Source organism: Schistocerca cancellata, chromosome 8 (genome assembly GCF_023864275.1).
Source record: "Schistocerca cancellata isolate TAMUIC-IGC-003103 chromosome 8, iqSchCanc2.1, whole genome shotgun sequence".
Classification (NCBI taxonomy): domain Eukaryota; kingdom Metazoa; phylum Arthropoda; class Insecta; order Orthoptera; family Acrididae; genus Schistocerca; species Schistocerca cancellata.
This window is the reverse complement of record NC_064633.1, coordinates 346,696,490-346,722,483: the sequence shown is the minus strand read 5'-3', so window position 1 is coordinate 346,722,483 and position 25,994 is coordinate 346,696,490. Positions and strand designations below refer to the sequence as shown.

At 41.9% G+C, this 25,994-nt stretch overlaps 1 protein-coding gene across 1 annotated transcript in view; it reads left to right on the top strand.

The window, feature by feature from the left end:
- Window positions 1-16,265, top strand: part of LOC126095565 (carboxylesterase 4A-like) — an 85,687-nt gene extending 69,422 nt beyond the window's left edge. The window contains exon 7 of the mRNA XM_049910343.1: window positions 16,141-16,265. Coding sequence (XP_049766300.1) covers window positions 16,141-16,265 — 125 coding nt within the window. The remainder of the gene's footprint in view (window positions 1-16,140) is intronic.
- The last annotated feature ends 9,729 nt before the right edge of the window (window positions 16,266-25,994 follow it).

Sequence of the window (25,994 nt, the reverse complement as noted above, 5' to 3'; positions counted from 1 at the left end):
GTCTGTTTGTCTGTCCGACTGTTGAAAACCCCTTTTCTGAGGAATGGGCACATTTATCAAATTGAAATTTATGTCGCATATTACGGTCAACGGTCCGTTGGTGTTGTAAAACTTTAAGCTCCTAAGCCAATGCATCAAAAGATACGGCAGTTTATGTCACTTATTTTGATACAAACTGATTCATCAAAACCTAAAGGTTACTTCTTGTTGACGCAGAATCATGATATTTTGCAAGATGCGAGGTTTCACAGTACAAGCAACGGAAAAAAATCCGAAAACTGTTACTCTGTAATTATAAAACAAAAAACATTTTTGGTCCTTTGTTATCGGATTGTCTGTCTGTCCGACTGTCTGTTAAGAACCCTTTTTCTCAGGAATGGGTAGACGTACATTTTGCATATATCGACATCGATAACAGATAAAATCGTCGCGATTCTCGATTCCTAGGATGCATGAACTATATGCATACATAATTAGATTCGCACAGAACCCTCTGTGCACTAGTCCTGCGCGCAGTTATCCGGATGTTTTTAAATTATATTCAAATGCTCAGCTTAAAATGCAACACATGTCTAAGAAACACAGTTTCATATGCAAATGCGTAATTTTTCGTACTTAAAGCTCGAATGATAAAAGAGTTTGGCAAACACTTCTTATAATTACAGTATAAATATTTTTTTATCATCCGTATGACTTTAAAATGTCTCAGCATGTGCGATTCGCCTAACAGGATTTTACGTGCATTTTATGGGCACATTTAGACCGCCATATCGTGGCAGAGGATAAAGCTTTCACAAAAGAACAGAAAGACTGTTAACTACGTGTATGTGTTGACATAAAAGTTGAAACTATTCTCGCAAGAGTGAAACACAGAAGTGGCGCGTGTAAAAAAACCTCACAAAAAACGTGTTTTTTGCGAGTAAAATCCGAATAAGACTAGATTTTTGAATCTGTTCTCAATTTATAGCGCACTAACGCATTTTCTATTTATTTGAATCAGTTTAAACCGTTTCCGCGCATTGAGTTCAGGTAAGAACGAATATTACGTGCTACAGTATATTTAGCTAGACTTTAAACCGTCGTCTCTTGACAGCGAATAAAGACTAGAAGATAAAAAACAACTTTTTGACTTTATCCATTTATCTATCTTCGTGCAAAGTTTGCACCGATCCGTTTAAAGTATAGAACTAGAGTTTTCTTTCTTTTTTTTTCAAAGGGTTAAAACTTATCAGATCAAGGTCCGATATACCGGTGAACCAAGTTTGAACCATCAGTCTCGCTCCAGACCGGTATCACTGAAGGGTGGCTGATTTTACATGCAAAATCCGAACATCGAACATACAAATGGTGCCATTAGTTGAGCTATAATTTCAGCCAAACTAAAAATTTTGGAAGATTTCGTCATTCAAACCTTGCTTAATATACTGTAATATAGCTACAGTAAGACCTGATGTTCGAATGGCTATAGGAATGGCCGCTGGGCCGGGCTAAACCAAAAACTATTTACCTCTTGCTTCTACCTCAAACAGGAACCGAACACCGAGACTTACAGCGCTCCCGCGCTGTAACGATACAGAAGCCTTATTTGCAGAAAGCATTTGAATTAACTATCCTAGCTAAAGCATCCTTCAGACTACCTGCGTGGCAACTGACACTGTGGCTTGTCCAAGAACGCAAGGTTGGCACTGCAGGTAGAGGTTTTCAGAGCTTCTCCCTGAGAAAACTGGAACTTTTCTGCGAAATAGCGCGCAAAGTATTTAACTTGCAAATGCCCTAAAGTGTAGTTTTGTTACCTTCTTCATCATGCAAACGTAGTTTCGTTGATGACCATTGACTTCGAAGACCTTTATTACGTACTCGTTATTTCATGCACATTTTTGTCAGATGAGCGTATCTGCTCTGTAATGACTTTACCAGAGCTCAGTAAACTGGCTTTATCTGAATCATCACAACCATTTATCAGCACTTTCTTCCGAGAGGAAAACTCTTTTGAAGTTCCTATGCATCTTCCACGGATCTCACGTGCTGTCATCTGCAGATGACATGATGTTCGCTAAGTAAAAGACGGCAACAGAAACAAAAAGCGAACAGAAAATATGTCGCAGACAGCGACGATAATTGCTTAAAACATGGTGTAACATACAATAAAGAAGGTAGTATAAAAGTGTCCACAGAAAACTATATTTTTAGAAAACGAATAGTAAAAATGTAATAACGTGCTACTGTGTTTGTACAACCATGCAATTTTCTGAATGTTTTAGATTTTAAAAAAACCACTGATGATGGTGATATTTGTCGCTGAAACTAGTTTGGGAGAATAAAGAAATAAACGAATAACAAGGCGTTTTGCATCAAGGCGGACTCACTTTTCTGATATTACTGTTTTTCTACGCAAACACGCACAAAATGGAAGAGTTCCAATATAAAATCATTGTTAAAAACGGTATAACCGAAAACCGGTTGTTTCAGTCATAACCACCATCCCTAACAACAACTTGATTGGGAGAACTCAGATCAGAGTTCTCAAGGATGGAGAATACAGTGTCGTGATGAAATGTAGTTTTGCGGACATACGATTGACAATGGTATTCCTAGTGTTTGACGATATGTGAGAACTTTATCAGCCGGTACAGCATACGGATAATGGGATAAAGCCCATACGGATTGTGAAGCGGAGATAGATCCATCCAACATCTGCGTGCGCTTGCTTCATGCAATCTTGAGCACTTGTCGTGGACGACAGTAGAGTCAGGTAGGCTTAAAATTGTGGAAAACCTGAGCTTTCACGAGGAGAACACGATAAGTTCCATGACCCGATTTCCCAGAAACTTCGCTCAGTGGAAGAGGAGCCATAAAAAAGGGAACACGTCTTATCCATAGATACTCGCCTGTTTCTGAGAGAAGTACCGTCAAAGTTTTCGACCAAATGTAGATGTCTTTTAACGTGCAACCTGCCCGACTCAGCTGGTGGGCTATTGGCTAGCGTCAATGCCTCTCATTGAAGCGTCCAGTGTTCGAAACCCAACCATCGCCATTATCTATTTTTTTCGTTTTTCTACTCATATTCGTAGAAGATTACTACACGAATGTCTGTTACCAAGTTAGGTTACACAAAGGCATTATATTAATTGTAAGATCGCAGTGTCATACATTTATTATACATCATATATTGTGTATGGTATTTTCAAGGGTTACAATCTCTTTTAAATCTCATATTCTTATATTTCATTCTTAAATCAGTTCTTAATTCTCATATTTTATTCTTATTTTTATTCTTCTGGAATATTTGGAGCATTCCCCCAGATGATACCGACCGTAGAAACATTCGAAACATAGAACTTCTGAGGGGCAAGAGCATCACGCGAAGGCAGTTTTGCCACAGCGATATTTCTTCGTTTGAATCTCACTCGGGAAAGAAACGTCGTTAACATTGCTGAAGGTTTCAAGCCTTGACAATAATTTCGCTAACGCTAACGCTAGAGAACCATTCAAGATTTAGTGGCATCACAACATTCATTAGTTCCTTCATTGATATGTAGTTTCGCCTGCGTAAAATGGTGTCTGCTTGCTCTTCTTCGAAGGTGTTTACGGAATTTGGAATGTTCACTCAGTTATTTTCAGTACATTTTGTAGCATTTGTTAATGGGGAGCTATACTTTTCATTATTATAAGGTTAGAGAGTGTTTATAATTACGTATTATAACTAGAAAAAATGATATGAAATGATACAGCTAAGGAATTACAAACCAAATCTTACTGGCTCCGTTTCAGTTTTTGCGCTGGTGAACTAAGTACGTGCAGACAGCAACGAAACAGAACGGTTGATGCACGACATGGTTTGCTGATAAGGTCTAGTTGCCCCGAACTCACCCAGAATATCGAAATCTTCAGTTCACTTTTCCCGTTCAGAAATCACCTGTTAATTTCACTCCATACTGATTGTCTTTAAATGTATGGGACGTGGTTGCTACATCTATGAATTTCACGCTGTGCTGGCTTCAATAGCGCGAAAGCAAATTGACCATTGACTCCCAGTTCCATTACCAACGCATGTGAGTTTACATTCTTATCCGTTGCCGCATTTATTTCATTCGCGACTGAAACGACGGGAAATGAAGTTAACACGGGTCCTGAAAACTCGAAAAATGAGCAAGGAGGCGTCCTATAAGTGTTTTATACGCGGCAACGTCAGCTTTTAGTAAGCCCTACGTCCCCCGAACTCACCCAGAATATCTCATTCTGCAGATCATCTTTACGGTTGCCGTTAGTTTCGTTCCACATTGCATCGGCGTACTACTGATTCTGCGTCAGCGTACAAGAATGCGGGAGGTGAATAGTGCAGAACTTTTTCCTCTCGCCTATTACATTCATTTTACATTTTTGATCAGCTAAGGCCAGCTGTCATTCATTACGTGTAGCGAAAGGGTTTTTCTTGCACCGTCTCAGGGATGAGACTTCTGCCAAAGGCAGTATCATTATCAGCAGACACATCTTCGCTGTTACTCAGATTATTTTGTGCACTGACGGGAACACGGCTAATCCATCTCCCGAGTTCCCAGAAACTTCGCTCGGTGAAAGAGGGGTCAAAAAAGCGAACACGTATCTCGGCTTATCCGTAGATGTTTAACAGTTTCTGAGAAGACGATGGTCAAGGTTTTCGAGGTAATTCATGTGTATTTTATCCATTAAACAATCCAAACAAAGCGGTGGCGCAGTCGCCAGCGTCGCGGCTTTACTTTTGGGCCCCGAGGTCGAAACCCGATTATTATGTTTATTTCTGTTTTTCGTTTATGAGTATCTACCCATGCCCGTAGAACATTACTACATTAATATTTTCCAATGTATACTGAAATAACGATGTCCTTATTCGTCTACTAATTGGATGTCTAGCGATTGAATTAAAAAAGGGAACAATAAATGAAAGAAAAATTGTTTGAAATTGTTTTCGGTGGATATCATGTACTGTAATAATCAATTGTAGGCGCCAGTTTTCGGAAAGGTTATCCGTCTTTAATTTGGGAATCAGTCATTTCATATTATTCAAGACTGGTCATTGCATTTTGTCTCACCATAACCACTTTTATTATAATGTGCTCTTGCAAATCACGTTCAGCTAACGGAAATAGTACACAGAGTTTCACAGGCAAGACAATGTACTGAAATGACAAACTTTAAAAGGAAAGAGAATATTAACTGTGAATGGCACTTGAGATTTAAGTTATTTTTTCCGTCTTAATAGTACAGACTCTATACTATAGAGCACCGCCTGATGTCAGCAAAATGGTGGACACCAAGCTTACGGAACAGATGATGATATAGAATCAGACTCACTCATAAGACCTGTTAGTAGCCTCGTTGATTTGTTCTAATCATCCATCCCATTCTTCGTTTGTTATTATGGTGGGCGTACGTCTAGTTTTCACTTATTTGTAATCCTGGTATCAGTTGTTAATTGATTCAAAAATGTACATTATTAAAGCTTCGTGTCTGAGTTTTTGAAATCATTAGAAACGGTGATATACTTCAATTAGACAAGCATATGGTGTTGAAACTGGTAATGGATTTCAAAGAACTGTCCCAGTGATTACCTGGAGCAGTTCAGACAGTGATGCCGAAATATTGTTTTGAACCCCACTTCCCTCTGAAACACTTTACATTTTCAAATTTAGTTATATCCTAATTGTTTTACGATAAAACTGCAGCCAGAGTTTCTCTTACTTAGGTACAAGCCACGCCTCGCAGGGCTTCATGATGTTCTACAACGAACGTATGGGCCTGCCGGATCGCAATACGACGTTTGGTCAGTTGAGACTGGCCATGATACGGCTGTGGAGCAACTTCATTAAGTACGGGTAAGTGGAGGACACGTGCTGCGTTTTATGTACTGCAACAGCTAAGGGAGTTTGTTCCTTTCTTCTTTTGTCATTATCACCCCAGCATCTCTCCCCTAATAGTGTAAAGGGCCCTAATACTGTAGATGATGGATGGCGGGGGAAGGTGATAAGAGCGGGAAAAGTGGCCTCTGCATATTTATTGCCGAGAAGAGGTCAATCTAGTTCTTGTCAGTGAGTTTGACAGAGGAGGCTTGTTTCGTTACTTTTTAGTTAAAACTTTCCTGATTTTCTGTCGTCTCGTGTATGGTAAGTCATTTGTTTTATTCTTGTTACCTCACTTAGTTGCACAGTAATAGTATTTTATAATTTCAATGTTTAAACAACATCTTTTGATTTACAAATATAGTATCTTGTTTCTTTCTACTTGATAGTTTCGTATGTGAACCACTAATGCCGGCATGGTGTCCGAACGTGGGAAAGTGGGCTGGAAGTGGATAAAAACCGCTCTTCTGCCAAAAGTTACATAAACTTTATTTAAGGATGGTTAAAATATATGAAAGGTGACATAACAAGAGATTTTGTGAAAAACACATATGTGGATTATATTTGCGGTTTTTACGTCAAAACGAGTGACAAAAGGGCAGACAGGGGAGGAGAATCGAAATAAAACTGTATTTGAGTGACGCACATCAGTTATACACAGTCTACATCTGCATCTACATCGATATCCACAATCCAATGTAGGGCGCGTGGCGGAGGTTACCCCGTACCACTACTTGTTATTTCCTTACCTGTTCCATTCTCAAATACACTTATCAGCTGGAACATTCTCACCACCTACCTAACAGCCAGTATACCCATTTTCGGCAAGGATAACAGCGGTGACGCGTCGTGGCATGGAAGCAATGAGGCCTTGGTAGGTCTCTGGAGGAAGTTGGCAACACATCTGCACACAAAAGTCACCTAATTCCCGTAAATTCCAGAGAGGGTTGCGATGAGCTCTGACGCCACGTTCAATCACATCCCAGATGTGTTTGATCGGATTCAGATCAAGCGAGTTGTGAAGCCAACCCATCAATTGGAACAGGCCACTGTGTTCCTTGAACCACTCCATTACACTCCTGACCTTGTGACATGGCGCATTATCTTTTCACTGCCATCGGGAAACATGATCGTCATGAAGGTGTGTACTGGTCTGCAACCAGTGTACGATACTCCTTGGTCATTATTGTGCCTTGCGCGACCTCCGCTGTACCCATGGATGCCCACGTGAATATTCCCCAAAACATAATGGAGCCGCCGCAAGTTGTCTCCCTCCCACAGCACAGGTGTCAAGGAGCTGTTCCCCTGGAAGACGACGGATTCGCTCCCATCGGCATGATGAGGAAGATATCGGGATTCATCAGACCGTGCAACGCTCTGGCACTGCGCCAACGTCTAGTGCTGAGGGTCACGTACCCATTTCAGTCACAGTTGGCGATGTCATGGTGTTAACACTGACACATACATGGGGCGTCGGCCATGGAGGCTCATTGTTAGGAGTGTTCAGTGCACTGTATTTTCAGGCACACTTGTACTCTACCCACCATTAAAGTTTGATGTTAGTTCTGTCACAGTTCGCCGCCTGTCCTGCTTTACCGGTCAGCCCAGCCTCCGACGTCCGACATCTGTAATGAGAGGCGGCCACTCAGCTCCACGACATCTGGACAAGATTTCACCTTGGTTTCACCACTTGTTGAAGACACTTACCACACCACTCCTCCAACACCAGACACATCGTGCAGTTTCCGAAATGCTCGTGTCGAGCCCTAAGGTCATCAAAATCTGCCCTCAGTCAAACTCAAATAGTTCGTGCGCCTTCCCAACTCTACACACGGACAGCACGCTGATACTACATGCACTATTATTGTGTCTGACTAGCAGTCATTCCTCGCCAGGTGATGCTGCTGTCGGCTGGACGGGTTTCTATAGATGGAACGAGGGAAAAACGACTCTCAGTACGCCTCCATATGAATCCTAATTTCTAGTATCTTATCTTCGTGGTCCTTACGTGCAATTTATGTGAGAGGCAACATAACCGCTCTGCAGTCAGTTTCAAACGCCGGTTCTCTAAATTTTCTCAATAGAGTTCCTCGAAAAGAACGTCGCCTTCCTTCCAGCGATTCCCATTTGAGTTCCCTAACCAACTCTGCAACATTTGTATGCTGTCGAACCCACCAGTAACAAGTCTAGCAGCTCACCCCTGAATTGCTTCGACGCCTTCCTTTAATCTGTCCTGGTATGGATCCCAAACACACGAGCAGTACTCAAGAATAAGTCGCACTAGCGTATCCTTTACAGATGAACCGTACTTTTCTAGAATTATCCCAATGAACCGAAGTCGACCATTCGCTTTTCCTACAACAGTCCTCCCATATTCGTTCCATTTCACACCGACTTGTAAGAGATATTTCAACGACGTGACTGTGCCAAACAGTATCCGAACGTTACGGATTTGTTTTTCCTATTCACGCACATTAACTTACGTTTTTCTACACATTAATGTGACCATCAAGTGTGTTCGAAGTTAGTGTGCAATACCTAGTCATAGACGGAAGGTGGCAACCCTAGCAGTGGGGAGTATATAAAACTTTTCCGGGCGAACGCGGAAAACAGTGCAGTCGTTGTCGCAATGAGAAAACAGAGCCATTTATCTTATGTCCAAAAGGGTATGATCATTTGGTTTCGTGCCAAGGGTGAAAACATTTCTGAAACGGCTAAGTTTGTAAACTTTTCGCGTGCCGCAATGTTTAAAGTGTGGCGTGCAGGGCAAAGTGGAGCTATCCAAAACCAGCGCCAAGGCAACTATTGTGCACCACGGGTCATAGATGACTGGGATAAACTACAGCTGCAGATATGAGTGTGGGTCAATATATGTGCAACTGTTTAGCAAGTGATCGCCCAGATGAACCAAGGGGCTACAAACAGTGCCTCTTCAACGACCACTCTGCGAAAGTTGTTGCGTAAGGGCCTCTGTAACAGGCACCTGGTTCATGTACCCATGCTGACTGCTGTTCATGCGTGACGAAGGGCGTAATTTACTTTCCATAACCGCAACTGGACGTGTACTAAATGGCGGCAGGTGGCTTTTTCAGATGAAACACGTCTTATGCTCCACTGGACAGGTGGCCTCTTGTGTGTACAGCCCTGCAACAATCGTCGGAAGGGTCCAGGCCAGAGAAGCGAGCGTTATGATTTGTGGAATACTTTCATGACATACCCTGGAAGGCACAATTGATTAAAATAAACTTGCATCCATCCCTGGAGACCATGTCCACCCATATATGCAGTTTGTTTTTCCTCAGCACTTTGCATCTACCAGCAGAACAATGCAACGTATCAAGCAGCTCACAGTGTATGTGTGTGATTCGAAGAGCACCAGAATGAGTCTATCGTCCTCCTCCGGTCATTAAAACCCCCAGATTTACGAGGAGGTACCCAATAAAACCGGAATTACTTCTTAGAAGCTATACAGGGTGAGTCACGTAACGTTACTAATGGATATATTTCGTAAACCACATCAAATACTGACGAACCGATTCCACAGACCGAACGTGAGGAGAGGGGCTAGTGTAACTGTTTAATACAAACCATACAAAAATGCACGGAAGTATGTTTTTTAACACAAACCTACGTTTTTTTTAATGGAACCCCGTTAGTTTTGTTAGCACATCTGAACATATAAAAAAATACGTAATCAGTGCCGTTTGTTGCATTGTAAAATGTTAATTACACCCGGAGATATTGTAACCTAAAGTTGACGCTTGAGTACCACTCCTCCGCTGTTCGATCGTGTGTATCGGAGAGCACCGAATTACGTAGGGATCCAGAGGGAACGGTGATGGACCTTAGGTACAGAAGAGACTGGAACAGCACATTAGGTCCACATCCTAACACCTTTTTATTGGTCTTTTTCACTGACGCACATGTACATTACCATGAGGGGTGAGGTACACGTACACACGTGGTTTCCGTTTTCAATTACGGAGTGGAATAGAGTGTGTCCCGACATGATGTTCAATGTGGTGGCCATCATTTGCTGCACACAACTGCAATCCCTGGCGTAATGAATGTCGTACACGCCGCAGTACATCTGGTGTAATGTCGCCGCAGGCTGCCACAATACGTTGTTTCACATCCTCTGGTGTTGTGGGTACATCACGGTACACATTCTCCTTTAACGCACCCCAGAGAAAGAAGTCAAGAGGTGTAAGATCAGGAGAACGGGCTGGCCAATTTATGCGTCCTCCACGTCCTATGAAACGCCCGTCGAACATCCTGTCAAGGGTCAGCCTAGTGTTAATTGCGGAATGTGCAGGTGCACCATCACGCTGATACGACATACGTCGACGCGTCTCCAGTGGACATTTTCGAGCAACGTTGGCAGATCATTCTGTAGAAACGTGATGTATGTTGCAGTGCTCTCCGATACACACGATCGAACAGCGGAGGAGTGGTACTCAAGCGTCAACTTTAGGTTACAATATCTCCGGATGTAATTAACATTTTACAATGCAACAAACGGCACTGATTACGTATTTGTTTATATGTTCAGATGTGCTAACAAAACTAACGGGGTTCCATTTAAAAAAACGTAGGTTTTGTTTTAAAAAACATACTTCCGTGCATTTTTGTATTGTTTGTATTAAACAATTACATTAGCCCCTCTCCTCACGTTCGGTCTGTGGAATCGGTTCGTCAGTATTTGATGTGGTTTACGAAATATATCCAGCGGTAACGTTAGGTGACTCACCCTGTATATTTTCAAACTGTTTACTGTCTCCATTACAACTAGAACACCAGTCCCGCTGGTGCTTTCACATTTCGAAACGTTTTTTGTAGCCATCTTTAGAAATGGATGACAGCTCCTCCCTCGTTTTATTCTTGACTTCTTCAATGTTGTCAAATCGATGTCCTTTCATACCCCTTTTCACGTGTGGAAATAAGAAAAAGTCGCCCAGAGGCTGGTCAGGCTAGTAAGATGCGTGGGACAGCAAAACCATGCCATTTTTAGCTAAAAACTGTCTAAAAGAGAGAGCCGGCCGGAGTGGCCGAGCGGTTAAAGGCGCTACAGTCTGGAACCGCACGACCGCTACGGTCGCAGGTTCGAATCCTGCCTCGGGCATGGATGTGTGTGATGTCCTTAGGTTAGTTAGGTTTAAGTAGTTCTAAGTTCTAGGGGACTTATGACCACAGCAGTTGAGTCCCATAGTGCTCAGAGCCATTTGAACCATTTTTGTCTAAAAGAGACGGCTGTGTGTGCAGGTGGGTTGTCGTAGTGGAAGAAGCAGTCTCCTTGTAACACACCCATGGGTATAAATGGCGGGGGTGCCTTTAAACTGCTTCACGTTTCTTGACCGTGCGCCGTGTCCACACCACGTACTTGATACTCCCGGGGCTGCTGTATTGTTCTGCTCCACACTGCTGCCAGCTTGCGTGAAATTATGAATCTAAACATGCAAGCAGATTAAGAGGAGCCACTCAACATTTAACACAATATTGTCATACGGCTGGTATGAACAACCATATTCTGAGAGATGGGAAAATCGCACATTGCACTGTTTAAACTCTACATCCCAAGTTTTGATGCCTACTTCTTGATGATTATCTGTTCACAATATCACTTGGACGAGCGTACGCATATCCGAAGCAACGCGGGTGATTGTTGATGATGCGGAAGCTGAATGATCAAACGAAAGCTGTTACACTCGTCACACATGCACAGATATCTGGAAGAAGTCCTTGTTGACACTAGTAATAATATTACACTGTTTGTAAAGTTAAATTTTCAGTTCTAAGGTCTCACTTGTATGAGTGTGCACATAACTGTCATGACGCAGCTGATTGTTGAGGTGCAGAGCGCAATGACCGAACGCACATACTCACTCTCGCTACAAGACACTGGCACTTGAATGCTCTCTTTTGTGGTAAACAGTATTCCTGATTCACATTAGTTCATTCTGGGAGACCGAACACGATGCGGACGATTGATGATGTACAGTATGACACGCAACGAGCGCACACACAAATACGTTATCAGCGGCACTGCTCATATTTAATTACTTCTTGCAAACCTTTTCACTGAATTAACCTCCATATCTCATTACTTCACTGTAATAGCAGTTGTAGCAACACTTGAACTTCCACAATAATGTCTACCACATGTAGAGCTACCCACAGCACAACATAACAGCTTCTTGTCCCGTGCTTGACTCAGCAGAAAAGCGGCCACCCGCAAAGATACTCCGCAACCAAGTCAGCGATATGACAATACGTTTACATTCCCGCGTGAAAAAGTTTTCAAATTGTCGAAGAGAACAATAAGTAAACAGTTGTCAAATAGGAAAAATAAAATACATAACAAAAGATCCATATCTACAGTGCAACCTGTATAGCAAAACTCAGTTACAATACAGTGGATAAATGAACAGTTAATACAATAAGACACAAAATATTAAGTCCCTGAAATAGAAAAATCTACAAATACAAAAGGTTAGATTTGATGAACAGGTGTCTAAAAGAAAGAGATAAAAGAGAATAGTAGAAAAACACGTGCTTTCACTACTTCTCTTGGTGGACAATATCAATGATGACACTTTTCAGCATTAAAAACTAGAGAACCTCCATCAGCACTAGGCCGTCAAAATCCAGCAAAATAAAATTATTTCACTACTCATAACACTGCGTCACAAGGGAGCATTCTTTGCACTGAAAGGGGGTGGTGAGTGGCTGTAGTGTCGATGCTGCATACACAGGCAGATGTGCAGTATATTCATCTGCTCGCCACTCTCGCCTCGCGGTAATCCGTCCATTGGCGTACATGAAACAGGTTAATGACGCTCTCAGTGTTGTCCTAGCAATGCCTATTCAACCTACTCATAGTCTATTACTACTACGGTAGACATTACAATGTTCTATATGACGTAATAAACACATAATCTAATAACAAAAGAATATATGGATCTCCTCTAAGTTAAATTTAGCTACTAAGTGAATAATACAAAAATAATAGCAATCATTAAGCAGGAGTAGTAAGAAATTTTCTAATTGAGAAACCTTTTGGATCGCACAACCTACAGACAATAGTAATAACTCAAACCATATCACTGTACGGGCAAGAAGGAACGTAATACATATAATCTAGCCTGAAGAGATAGAAAGTGAAAAGAAGGAAAAATTATAATGCATATGGTGGAAACACATCCTAGATAAATCTCATTCGATTAGAATGTCCTCATCAAACGTCATAATAATCAGAAATGAATGTTTGAAATTAAGGACAATAACAGCTGACATATATACAGATTCAGACACATCACATATAACAATCAGTCATTAATCTTGCTCACTATGGTATGGTTTAATGTTTTCCACGTGGTGTTTTCCCTCATGGCATGAGGTATGCTGATGATTACAACCTCAAAATATGTTATATACTCTTTCCACTTGCTATGTTTCCAGTTAGGCACCTGGTCATCTGATGTGTCATGCCCTGAGTTCTGATATCCATAGTCATCACGGTGTCCTGTGTGACCCCCATGGCCATGGAAACCACCGTCATATCTCCTGCCATTATTATTATTCCAGTGTCGTCCATTATGTCTATTGTTATGGTTTGAATGGGTATTGGTACTGGGTTCATTGTTCTCTGATGCTCTTTTGTCATCTTCTCTTCCTCCTGTTCCTCATGACTCATACATGTCTAATTGTCCTAAAGCTGACTTCATTGCCTCTATGTCATCTTTAAGGATTGCTAGCAACTTATCCTGAACTCCCACTATTACTTCTGTCGTCATTGGTTCATCTAAATACAAATTTCTCTCATAATAATCTTGAAAAAATTAAGTTCTGGTCATGCCCTCTCTCAAACCTTTTACCCTGGTATAGACTGTTACGTGCTTCATTTTGCTTCCATTGTGACCAATATTGCTGAAAAAATTGCTTTTCAAATTCAGCGAAGGTTGTACACTTATGTCCTATTCTCACACCCCAGGTACCAGGTTCACCTTCCAATCTTGCTGCAACACAGTGTCCCTTTCTCTGCTCATCCCATAATTGGGGTAACACACGCCTAAATTGATTTAGAAAATCTCTAGGATGCTATCTTCCATTTGGTTCGAAGTTCTTAAAATGCCTTATACCAAGGAAGACCTCATCATTTTGTATACCAATTAAGTTACCTCTAACAATGCTTCCATCACGTAATAGTGATTTCACTTCGCTCTTTACCTGTTGACCAACCTGTTCCTTAGTCTTGCCGACCTCACTGTACACCTCTTCTACTCGCCGTGCATAAGCATCCTGGTTCAGCGTAACAGCTGATATCCTGTGTTCACAGTGTTTCACTTCCTCATCCAGTTGTTCGAAATGCTCGTCGTAAACCTCAACCTATTAGTAAGTTCTTCCTCCACTTCTTTGACATCCGATTCTACCTTTTCAAAACGTTTAGTATTGCCTGCAACATTCTCCTCAAACCGAACGGTAAGTTCATCTACCCTTTGATGATTCAGCCCGCTTCCTTAGAGCCTCTTTAGTCTTGTTGATCTTTTTAATGGGTTATTCGTGTATCTGCTCTACCAATCGCGGATGCGGACACGATTGATGTATGGTATGACACGCAACGAGCACACATGCAAATACGTTATCGGCGGCACTGCTCGTATTTAATTACTTCTTTGCGGTTCTTTTCACTGAATTTACCTCCATATCTCATTACTTCACTGTAATAGCACTTGTAGCAACACTTGAACTTCCATAATAATGCCTTCGACATGTATAGCTACCCACAGCACAACATTACAGCCCCATGTCCCGTGCTCGACTCTGCACAAACGCGGCCACCCGCAAAGATACTCCGCAACCAAGCCAGTGATACGACAATATGCTTACGTCCTGTTGGCCACAAATCTGATCTTTTTGGACGAAAGCTATTGCACAGTCTTCTTAAAACTTCCAAATAAAAGGTTTAATTGACGGTCTGACCTGATGGAACAAACTCTGAATGAACTACACCCTTAGCATCAAAAAAGCAAATCAACATTGTTTTGATGTGTGATTTGACTGGACGACATTTTTTGGGAAGGGTGACGATAACGTCTTCCACTGTTGGCTTGATTGTTACTTTGTTTCTGCATCACTAATGACCTCCGACAGAAAATCTGGATCAGTTTCAAGCTGTTGTTTCAAAGCACGGCAAGTTTAAACTCCACGTTCCTTTTGATTTTCAGTCGCCCTAGGAACAAATTTGGCAGCAACCCTTTTCATTCCGAAATCTTCGGTTACAATTCGCTGAACCTAGCTCCAAGATAATCACTAATCTCTAACAGTTGATCAACTGTCTGTCGACGGTCTGTGAGTACAAGCTCTAGAATTTTTTCAATATTTTCGTCGATTCGGGTAGTTGATGGACGTGCAGAACGAGGTTTGTCACCAACCGACATGTCGCCATTTTTAAATCGATCAAATCACTCGTACACTTTATTTTTTCCATATCTTCCTCTTGGTAAGCTATTTTCAACAGTAAAACAGTTACAACAGCATTTTTTACCGAGTGGAAAACAACATTTCGCAGCTGCACTTTGTTCATTTAAACTTTCCATCATAAGAAACGAAACAAGAACAAAACAGCACTAACAAAAACAATAACTGCAGATGAACAGATCAATCCAAGTCGACAACACAGGTAGTACTGAACCGGCAATCAGTTGCGCTATACACGCATAGCGGCAGAAATGGGTACTACACAAGCTCCGCCCACTCCAATGTTAATCCGTTTCCTTTTTTTTATAGTACCCAGTCGAGAATCTGTGGGACCACCTCGATCAGGCGGCTAGCACCATGGATTACTACTCTAAAACCTAGCACAGCTGACCACAGCACTGGAGTCCGAATGGCTCCACAACCCTGTCTGTACCCTCCAGAACCTCACTGGCTGTCTTCCTGCACGTCCGAGCTGAAGGAGATGGGATATCCAGGCTACTGACGGGTGGTCACATTGATGTGACTGTACGGTGTTCTAAGCATAATGCCTTCTTCATTATCTGTGATTTCATATTTTGGCGCTTTCAATGTGAGAAGCTTGTATGAAGGAGTACAAATTTTTAATTTAGCCAGGCGACCAGACTACTGCACAGAAAAAAAGCGCAGTTCTGGTAGTGGCATACGGCCAACCTCCCACTACACAGTTTTAATAAACTTACTGGAAGCAGCCTCGCACAACGCAACGTTTCTGAACTATAAATAACTGTGACTTTTGTTTCTTTTACAGAGATCATCTGGGGGCCTTTCGACAACACAAATCTTTACTATGCGCACATCACAGACACCGTCAATCTGGAGCAAGCCTTGTTCAAGGAACGCATGGAATTCTGGCAACAGAATATCCCCCTCTGAACTTTAAGTAATCGTTGACATGCGCCATTTCTATACTTCCAGCGCACGACTGATATTATGTTTGTACATTGTTGTTCACTCAGCACGTTTATCACGCAATGTTTCGTAACATGGCGTGTCGATATGGACTCATGTGCTTCACGGGAAGTCACAGTGCTGTGTACTGATTTGACAACTCCAAACAGAACATTTTAATAAAGAAAACAAGTAGAAAGGTACTGACTCATTTTATATCTGAGCGTCTCGGCTGTGAAAAGATTCGACATGCAAATGGTGACTTTACTCAGGGTTATTTTGGCATGTGATGGTGCTTAACACTTCAGCAAGAACTGCTACACATCTGCATCGTGAAGGAAAAATACAGTAGTAGCAATTCAAAAACGACTGCTCCAAAGCGTTATTTTCACATTAATGCTGTATATGTTTATACACCTATGTGCTTAGATGTGTCTCTTAATGTGTTTGCCCGAAGAGAATATTGTTGAGCTATTTTGCATATTTTCACTCCTTGTTGTCTTTAGTAAATTACCTTCTCGTGCAGTGGATTTATGGTGAACAAAGTTTTTATTCGGCTTAAGCGAGTAAGAATAACATGTAAAGTAAATAACAGCACATCCATGCAGAGGGATATGCACTATGAGGGTCTTAAGAACCCACACGTTCACTCACGAATACGGTTATATCATAACAGTTTTTGTTGCTGACAAATTCTCATGTATACTTTGCCTGCTTTTCTACGAGTAGCAGAATGGAGTTATTTACACTGGTGAAAAGATAATTAACAAGTTCCACCCGTCTAACATCAGGCAAGAAATTTTGAATGCCGACCACTTCACATCAAAAGAACATCAGCTTCTGGTATCATGTCGTCTCAGTTGCGTATAATATTACGTATGTTGATAATTATTACTTTCTGCCTGTACACATATCAACATCCATGCCATCTGTGAGCATACAGAAATGAAAAGTGTTAGAACTGTTTGTAGCCTTACATACAACGCTCTAAATTTAAATTAAATAGCGAAAAAAAATGTACGTAGTCCAGGCCACTAAATGTACCTTCCAAAGAATAAAGGCGAATCGTATACGGTACAAAACTTGTGTTTTATTCAGTCGTGATTAGACGGCCCCAAAGTAATAATTATCAACATACTTTAACGATAAACAGATAATTAAAAACATTACTCATAGGTATTTTTCCTTGATGAGCAGATTCAAATGGTTGCGCATTAAACCTCATCACGACACTCTAGGAGCTACTTGAACGAGAAGAAGAGGCTCGAAGTTCAAGAAATAAGACAATGGCCAGGAAATCTTTTTGTTTCATGCCTGTTCTTACTACGTCCAAACGACGCCATAAGGCAGAGGATGACTCAGGATTCAGTCGGCATTACATGGGTCTCTAGACCAAATATTGAAACGAAGTGTGAACTACAAGGCAGGTAACAGTGTTCTTTTTAAAACTACTAGACAAGCAGTGAAATACTATAAATAGGACTTAATATTGTAAGTTGGCTGTTTAGGTTTTCTTATTGGCAACGTTACGTAGCGCTCTGTATGAAAATCACTGGCTGTGCTGTGTGCAGTCTGTGGCTAGTTTGCATTGTTGTCTGCCATTGTAGTGTTGGGCAGCTGGATGTGAACAACGCGTAGCGTTGCGCAGTTGGAGGTGAGCCGCCAGCAGTGTTGGATGTGGGGAGACAAATGGCGGAGATTTGAAATTTGTAAGACTGGATGGCATGAACTGCTATGTGTATTATGATTATTAAGGTAAATACATTGTTTGTTCTCTATTAAAATCTTTCATTTGCTAACTATGCCTATCAGTAGTTAGTGCCTTCCGTAGTTTGAATCTTTTATTTAGCTGGCAGTAGTGGCGCTCGCTGTATTGCAGTAGTTCGAGTAACGAAGAATTTTGGTGAGGTAAGTGATTTGTGAAAGGTATAGGTTAATGTTAGTCAGGGCCATTCTTTTGTAGGGATTTCTGAAAGTCAGATTGCGTTGCGCTAAAAATATTGTGTGTCAGTTTAAGCATAGTCTTGTACGATTTTTCAAAGGGGACGTTTCAATATTTACAGATGTAAGAAACTATTTACTACGAAAAATATCTATGTAAACAAGTAAATACTACGCTGCCATTAGAAGATAAAACGATAGCTATGTAGCGTAACTGACGAGGCAGTAGATTTTTTTTTTTATTTGATGAAGCCACTTTCTTTGTAGCTCACTTGGTTAAATTTAGCTGACATACGCATTTTACAAAGGAATTGAACTACAGTATAATATTATGGAAGGAAAAGAGTGTGTAGATGAACAGGCAATGGCAGATGCGATACTTCAAAAAAGAGTTTGACAGAGCACTCAAGATCTGTGTAATATCAAGACATTTGGAATACCTTCAAAATTAATGAGATCATTAGAAAAAAAATACCAGGACATAACAACCCCACCTGAAATGCAGATTCTACGAGATGGGCGAAATACCTTCAGACTTGAAGAAAAATGTAATAATTCCAGTTCGAAAGAAAGCAGCTGTTCACAGGCGTGAATGTTACAGTTGCAAAATCACTGACAAGAATCACTTACAGAAAAATAGGAACAATAGTACAAGCTGATCTCGGGCAATATCAGTATTTCGGCTCCAGAGAAGTGTAGGAACGTGCGAGGCAATACTGGTCCTATAATTTACCTTATACGAACCAGAAAGTAATGCACCGCATTTTTTTCTTCGACAATTATTTATTGAACACAATGAGAATTACACACACGAAAGAAAGGTGTTTTATCTACACACACTATTTTTCAACGTATCTCCTTCCCCCAGAGCGAAACAAGGGTGTGTATGCCATGTTGGTACCAATCCTTGTCCTGGTGGCGGAGTCAACGCTTCACTGTGTGAATCATCTCCTCATCGTCCTCAAAATGTCTTTCACGAATAACATCCTTTAATGAATCTTTTTGCACAACGCAAGCATAAACATGACAGCCACTAAATACGGCATTGTAGCTTCGCACACACAAACGTCAACACAAGGCCTGCTCCGTTTGCTTCTATCAGCCAATCACGGCACAGGATAAGTGATGTCTCACAAACATCAATGCATCACAATTGATAGAACAAAGGCTTTAAATCATGTTGCACGAGTACTATGATAGCTTCTCATGGAATCACGTTTACTGGCTTTTTCCACCTCACAGCCAAATCACCGCCCTGCAGTCTAACCTAGTTGGCAGCTTCCCCTATACAAGAAACTTTACTTACGAAATAGTAAAAACGATACTGAATAAACGATGAAACAAACATTTTCAGCTGCAAAAATCAGAAAGCAACATTGAAACCCACTGCGCTGCATTTGCAAACTAGGCTGATGACTCTTCTTAACTGGCCAAAGACTCATGTAAGTCTGTGTTCTAAGCCATAGGTTCTTGTTTCATCCACTTGATGATAATTATGACTTCTGTTAATCCTGAGGTGGCAAAGAATTCTTGGAATGGCAGATCCGCGCAAAGTAGGTGTTCTAAAAAGGTACACATCCCTTCACAATTTAGTGGAAGACATCTTTCCATGCCAGCAGGGAACGGTAAATTGTCACTTATCTATAGTTGTGTTTAAGGCAATTTGTCTTCCATGTTTAGATATAGACTTGGAGCAACAGTTTTCACACAATAGTGACGTGTTGATTGACCGGCGACAGAAAAAAACTTTGAAGCTATGACAGTGCTTTCATTCGAAAACCTGTCAATATTGTATGGTTGCTTTATTTTTTCTTTAACCGATTATGTTCAATGAATTTAATTTAAATGTTTCTTTCTGTTTTAAAATGGAAATAAATGTGATATATGATGTCATTAATTACAGGGCTAATCATAAGAGCCTCCAGGGTTTCAAAAGACGACTGCGCCATATCTACAAGACATACAGAAAAATTACCCAAATTAAAGGATAGAATATTCCTCCAAGTTTCGATACAAAATGTGCGCCGTAGCATAGTTGCAGAGCGCACAATAGGAGTCAGGGGTGTCAAAAAATGGCATATAATGGAGCGATGTGTTCGTTTTGTATCCTTGATTCTGCAAAATTAACATCTCTTGTGCCTCGTCCTCTCCAAAAGTTGACTGGCCATTTTTCTTTCCGGGAAAAACCGTGACTGGTCTCGTGCACATGGACGTGCTGCAGCAATGTCTTATTTCACAGTTAGAGCAAGATTTTGTTTTACAATAATATGATGCTCCACTCCTCTTTCTTTCAGACGTTTGTGATTACTTCTGTGACGAACTGCCTCAGCATTGGATTGAATGTGCTTCCAGTCTTGACTTCCCTCTTCTTCAGTGACCACCATAGTCACCTGACTTAACTCCATGTGATATCTTCTTTTGGGGTTACGCCAAAGGTCGTGTGTTCCTGCCTCCACAGTCACTTCATCTGGAAGAGTTGCAGATGAGGATAATTAATGTGGTCGCTGACTTTGACTATGACGTCTTGGAACATGTACAGCAAGAGGATGACTATTGTATTGACATTAGCCGTGTCACAAATGGTACCTATATTGAGCATCTGTAAAGTGAGTTAAAAACTAAGACACATGTTCTATTTTCTAAATATCTAGTAGTTTTCACGAGATCATCTTCTGATATCAAGGAGGTACTTCCGAATAACTCAGCATTATATAATCGACAGCTATATTTTCAATATAACACTGAAACACACTGAAATTAGACAACAATAAAGAACATATGGGACATAAAAAATAATCTGGTATAAAATATCACCTAAATTGATGAGAAATAACAAAATATTGGGAGAAACAAAAAGAAAATGGGGAAAAAACGTTAATATATGCAAGAAATAAAACCAAAGGTAGCAAAACACATAGACCTTAATTAATCATGAAACAAAATGATTTTTTCCTGTTCTTTCACGTGACATTGTAGTTCTGTCAGACTGAAAATGACTTCGAAGATCAGCTGGAAATAGTGGACAGTATCTTAAGAAGAGGTTGTAAGATTAATATCAACAAAAAGTCAAACACAAATAATTGAACATAATCACATTACATCAGCGATTGTGAAGAAATTAGATTAGGAAATACGACATTAAATGCAGTAGATTAGTTGTGTTGTTTGGGGAGTAAAACAACTGACAATGGCTGAAGTAGAGAACACACAAAACGCAGACTGTCAACAGCAAGAAAAGCGTTTCTGAAAATGAGAAATGTGCTAATGCTGAATATAAATTTAAATGTTAGGATGTATTTTCTGGAAGCATTAGTCTGGCTTGCAGCCTTGTATAAAAGTGAACCTTGGATGGAAAACACTATATACAGGAAGGGAGTAGAATACTTTGAAATCTGGTGCTACATAAGAACGTTGAAGAATATATGGACAGATAGTGCGTCCAATGCAGAGATGCTGAATTCAATTGGGCTGAGCGATAGATTTATGGCGTAACTTGACTAAACTGAGGCGTGAAACGATAGGATACATTCTGAGGCACCAAGGAATCTTCAGTTTGATAATGGATCGAAACGTGGGGAGTAAAAATCACTGAAAAATACCAAGGCTTGGTTTCCGTGAGCAGATTCAAATGGATGTAGGTTGCAGTACCTAATACACTCCTGGAAATGGAAAAAAGAACACATTGACACCGGTGTGTCAGACCCACCATACTTGCTCCGGACACTGCGAGAGGGCTGTACAAGCAATGATCACACGCACGGCACAGCGGACACACCAGGAACCGCGGTGTTGGCCGTCGAATGGCGCTAGCTGCGCAGCATTTGTGCACCGCCGCCGTCAGTGTCAGCCAGTTTGCCGTGGCATACGGAGCTCCATCGCAGTCTTTAACACTGGTAGCATGCCGCGACAGCGTGGACGTGAACCGTATGTGCAGTTGACAGACTTTGAGCGAGGGCGTATAGTGGGCATGCGGGAGGCCGGGTGGACGTACCGCCGAATTGCTCAACACGTGGGGCGTGAGGTCTCCACAGTACATCGATGTTGTCGCCAGTGGTCGGCGGAAGGTGCACGTGCCCGTCGACCTGGGACCGGACCGCAGCGACGCACGGATGCACGCTAAGACCGTAGGATCCTACGCAGTGCCGTAGGGGACCGCACCGCCACTTCCCAGCAAATTAGGGACACTGTTGCTCCTGGGGTATCGGCGAGGACCATTCGGAACCGTCTCCATGAAGCTGGGCTACGGTCCCGCACACCGTTAGGCCGTCTTCCGCTCACGCCCCAGCATCGTGCAGCCCGCCTCCAGTGGTGTCGCGACCGGCGTGAATGGAGGGACGAATGGAGACGTGTCGTCTTCAGCGATGAGAGTCGCTTCTGTCTTGGTGCCAATGATGGTCGTATGCGTGTTTGGCGCCGTGCAGGTGAGCGCCACAATCAGGACTGCATACGACCGAGGTACACAGGGCCAACACCCGGCATCATGGTGTGGGGAGCGATCTCCTACACTGGCCGTACACCACTGGTGATCGTCGAGGGGACACTGAATAGTGCACGGTACATCCAAACCGTCATCGAATCCATCGTTCTACCATTCCTAGACCGGCAAGGGAACTTGCTGTTCCAACAGGACAATGCACGTCCGCATGTATCCCGTGCCACCCAACGTGCTCTAGAAGGTGTAAGTCAACTACCCTGGCCAGCAAGATCTCCGGATCTGTCCCCCATTGAGCATGTTTGGGACTGGATGAAGCGTCGTCTCACGCGGTCTGCACGTCCAGCACGAACGCTGGTCCAACTGAGGCGCCAGGTGGAAATGGCATGGCAAGCCGTTCCACAGGGCTACATCCAGCATCTCTACGATCGTCTCCATGGGAGAATAGCAGCCTGCATTGCTGCGAAAGGTGGATATACACTGTACTAGTGCCGACATTGTGCATGCTCTGTTGCCTGTGTCTATGTGCTTGTGGTTCTGTCAGTGTGATCATGTGATGTATCTGACCCCAGGAATGTGTCAATAAAGTTTCCCCTTCCTGGGACAATGAATTCACGGTGTTCTTATTTCAATTTCCAGGGGTGTATAAAGATGAAGAGGCTTCCATAAGATAGACTAGCGTCGAAATCTGCATCAAACCAGTCTTCTTCAGACTGGGGTTTATCTAGCTCTCGTCCGTAGTGGAATACTACACGTGCACCCTGGGTAATGTTCAATGAGCTGGAAATCAAAATCAAAAAGCTTTAAAAATGGACCTTTTCAGGACCAATTGATTAAAAGACTTGGCCCTTCAATCCGAGTATGCCATCTGAACATAAAAGGTATTAGCCGAGCTAGAAGTGAGTACCTATCTAAACTCCTTGTAGATATTGATATTGATGTAGTTCTAATCCAGGAGACACATGCTCCAGCTATGGAAGACCAGCGTAGAAAAGGTAGGAGTGATGGTTACTATCTTATGGGTGCAACGTATCACAATGTGTATGGTGTTGCCACCTACGTAAGGAGCAATATCGAGCATGCTCGCCGGCCGGAGTGGCCGTGCGGTTCTAGGCGCTACAGTCTGGAACCGAGCGACCGCTACGGTCGCAGGTTCGAATCCTGCCTCGGGCATGGATGTGTGTGATGTCCTTAGGTTAGTTAGGTTTAATTAGTTCTAAGTTATAGGCGACTGATGACCTCAGAAGTTAAGTCGCATAGTGCTCAATGCCATTTGAACCATTTTTTGAACATGCTCGTCTCATTTCAACGAATACAGGAAATGAGATCCATTATGTCTCTACGCAAGTGGAGGAGCCCACTATGAACAATATTTACAAGCCACCAAATGTGCCATGGCCACTGGATGTTCTGCCAGTTACTGCCAACCCATCGATTTATGCTGGAGATTTTAACAGTCACCACGGTCACTGTAACTATGCACGTGACAATGAGTGTGGTATTGCACTCAACGACTGGGCTGAAAAGGAAAATCTGTACCTGGTTTATAATGCAAAGGTTTGGAAACTTTCCGATCGACCGGAGGCGAAGAGATTACAACCCGGATCTCTGCTTTGTGTCCCTGGACTGCAGAGGGCACCCAGTGCCTAAATCCAGAGAGATCATACCTAATTTCCCACACAGCCAGTAATCCTCAATGTTGTTGTTGTTGTGGTCTACAGTCCTGAGACTGGTTTGATGCAGCTCTCCATGCTACTCTATCCTGTGCAAGCTTCTTCATCTCCCAGTACTTACTGCAACCTACATCCTTCTGAATCTGCTTAGTGTATTCATCTCTTGGTCTCCATCTACGATTTTTACCCTCCACGCTGCCATCCAATGCTAAATTGGTGATCCCTTGATGCCTCAGAACATGTCCTACCAACCGATCCCTTCTTCTAGTCAAGTTGTGCCATAAGCTTCTCTTCTCCCCAATCCTATTCAACACCTCCTCATTAGTTATGTGATCTATCCATCTAATCTTCAGCATTCTTCTGTAACACCACATTTCGAAAGCTTCTATTCTCTTCTTGTCTAAACTATTTATCGTCCATGTTTCACTTCCATACATGGCTACACTCCATACAAATACTTTCAGAAACGACTTCCTGAGACTTAAATCTATACTCGATGTTAACAAATTTCTCTTCTTCAGAAACGCTTTCCTTCCCATTGCCAGTCGCCATTTTATATCTTCTCTACTTCGACCATCATCAGTTATTTTGCTCCCCAAATAGCAAAACTCCTTTACTATTTTAAGTCTCTCATTTCCTAATCTAATTCCCTCAGCATCACCCAACTTAATTCGACTACATTCCATTATCCTCGTTTTGCTTTTGTTGATGTTCATCTTATATCCTCCCTTCAAGACACTATCCATTCCGTTCAACTGCTCTTCCAAGTCCTTTGCTGTCTCTGACAGAATTACAGTGTCATCGGCGAACCTCAAAGTTTTTATTTCTTCTCCATGGATTTCAATACCTACTCCGAATTTTTCTTTTATTTCCTTCACTGCTTGCTCAATATACAGATTGAATAACATCGGGGAGAGGCTACAACCCTGTCTCACTCCCTTCCCAACCACTGTTTCCCTTTCATGCCCCTCAACTCTTATAACTGCCGTTTGGTTTCTATACAAATTGTAAATAGCCTTTCGCTCTCTGTATTTTACCCCTGCCACCTTCAGAATTTGAAAGGAAGTATTCCAGTCAACATTCTCAAAAGCTTTCTCTAAGTCTACAAATGCTAGAAATGTAGATTTGCCTTTCCTTAATCTAGCTTCTAAGATAAGCCTTAGGGTCAGTATTGCCTCACGTGTTCCAATATTTTTACAGAATCCAAACTGATCTTCCCTGAGGTTGGCTTCTACTAGTTTTTCCATTCGTCTGTAAAGAATTCGTGTTAGTATTTTGCAGCCGTGACTTATTATTCCTCAATATGGGGCTCTTTGTCCCAATAGCGATATCTGTACCACGACCCAACCACACCGGGCTGATTGGCGGAGTTTCGCTGCCCACCTATGTAAATATATCTGTTTTATTCCACCAGAACCTAAAAGGTACCTTCGATTTGTTGGGGCTGTTCTTACTGCTGCTAAAGTTTATTCCTCGTGGGTACAGAAAGGAATATATACCAGGGTGGAATGAACATTGTGAACAACTTTATGAACAGCATAGCGAAACTGGCGACAGCGATATTGCAGATGATCTGCTCCAAAGCCTTCACGCTGCTTGAAGAGTACAATGGTGTGAGATGGAAAAAAAAGTAAACTTCAGATATCCAAGTAGAAAGGCATGGAGCCT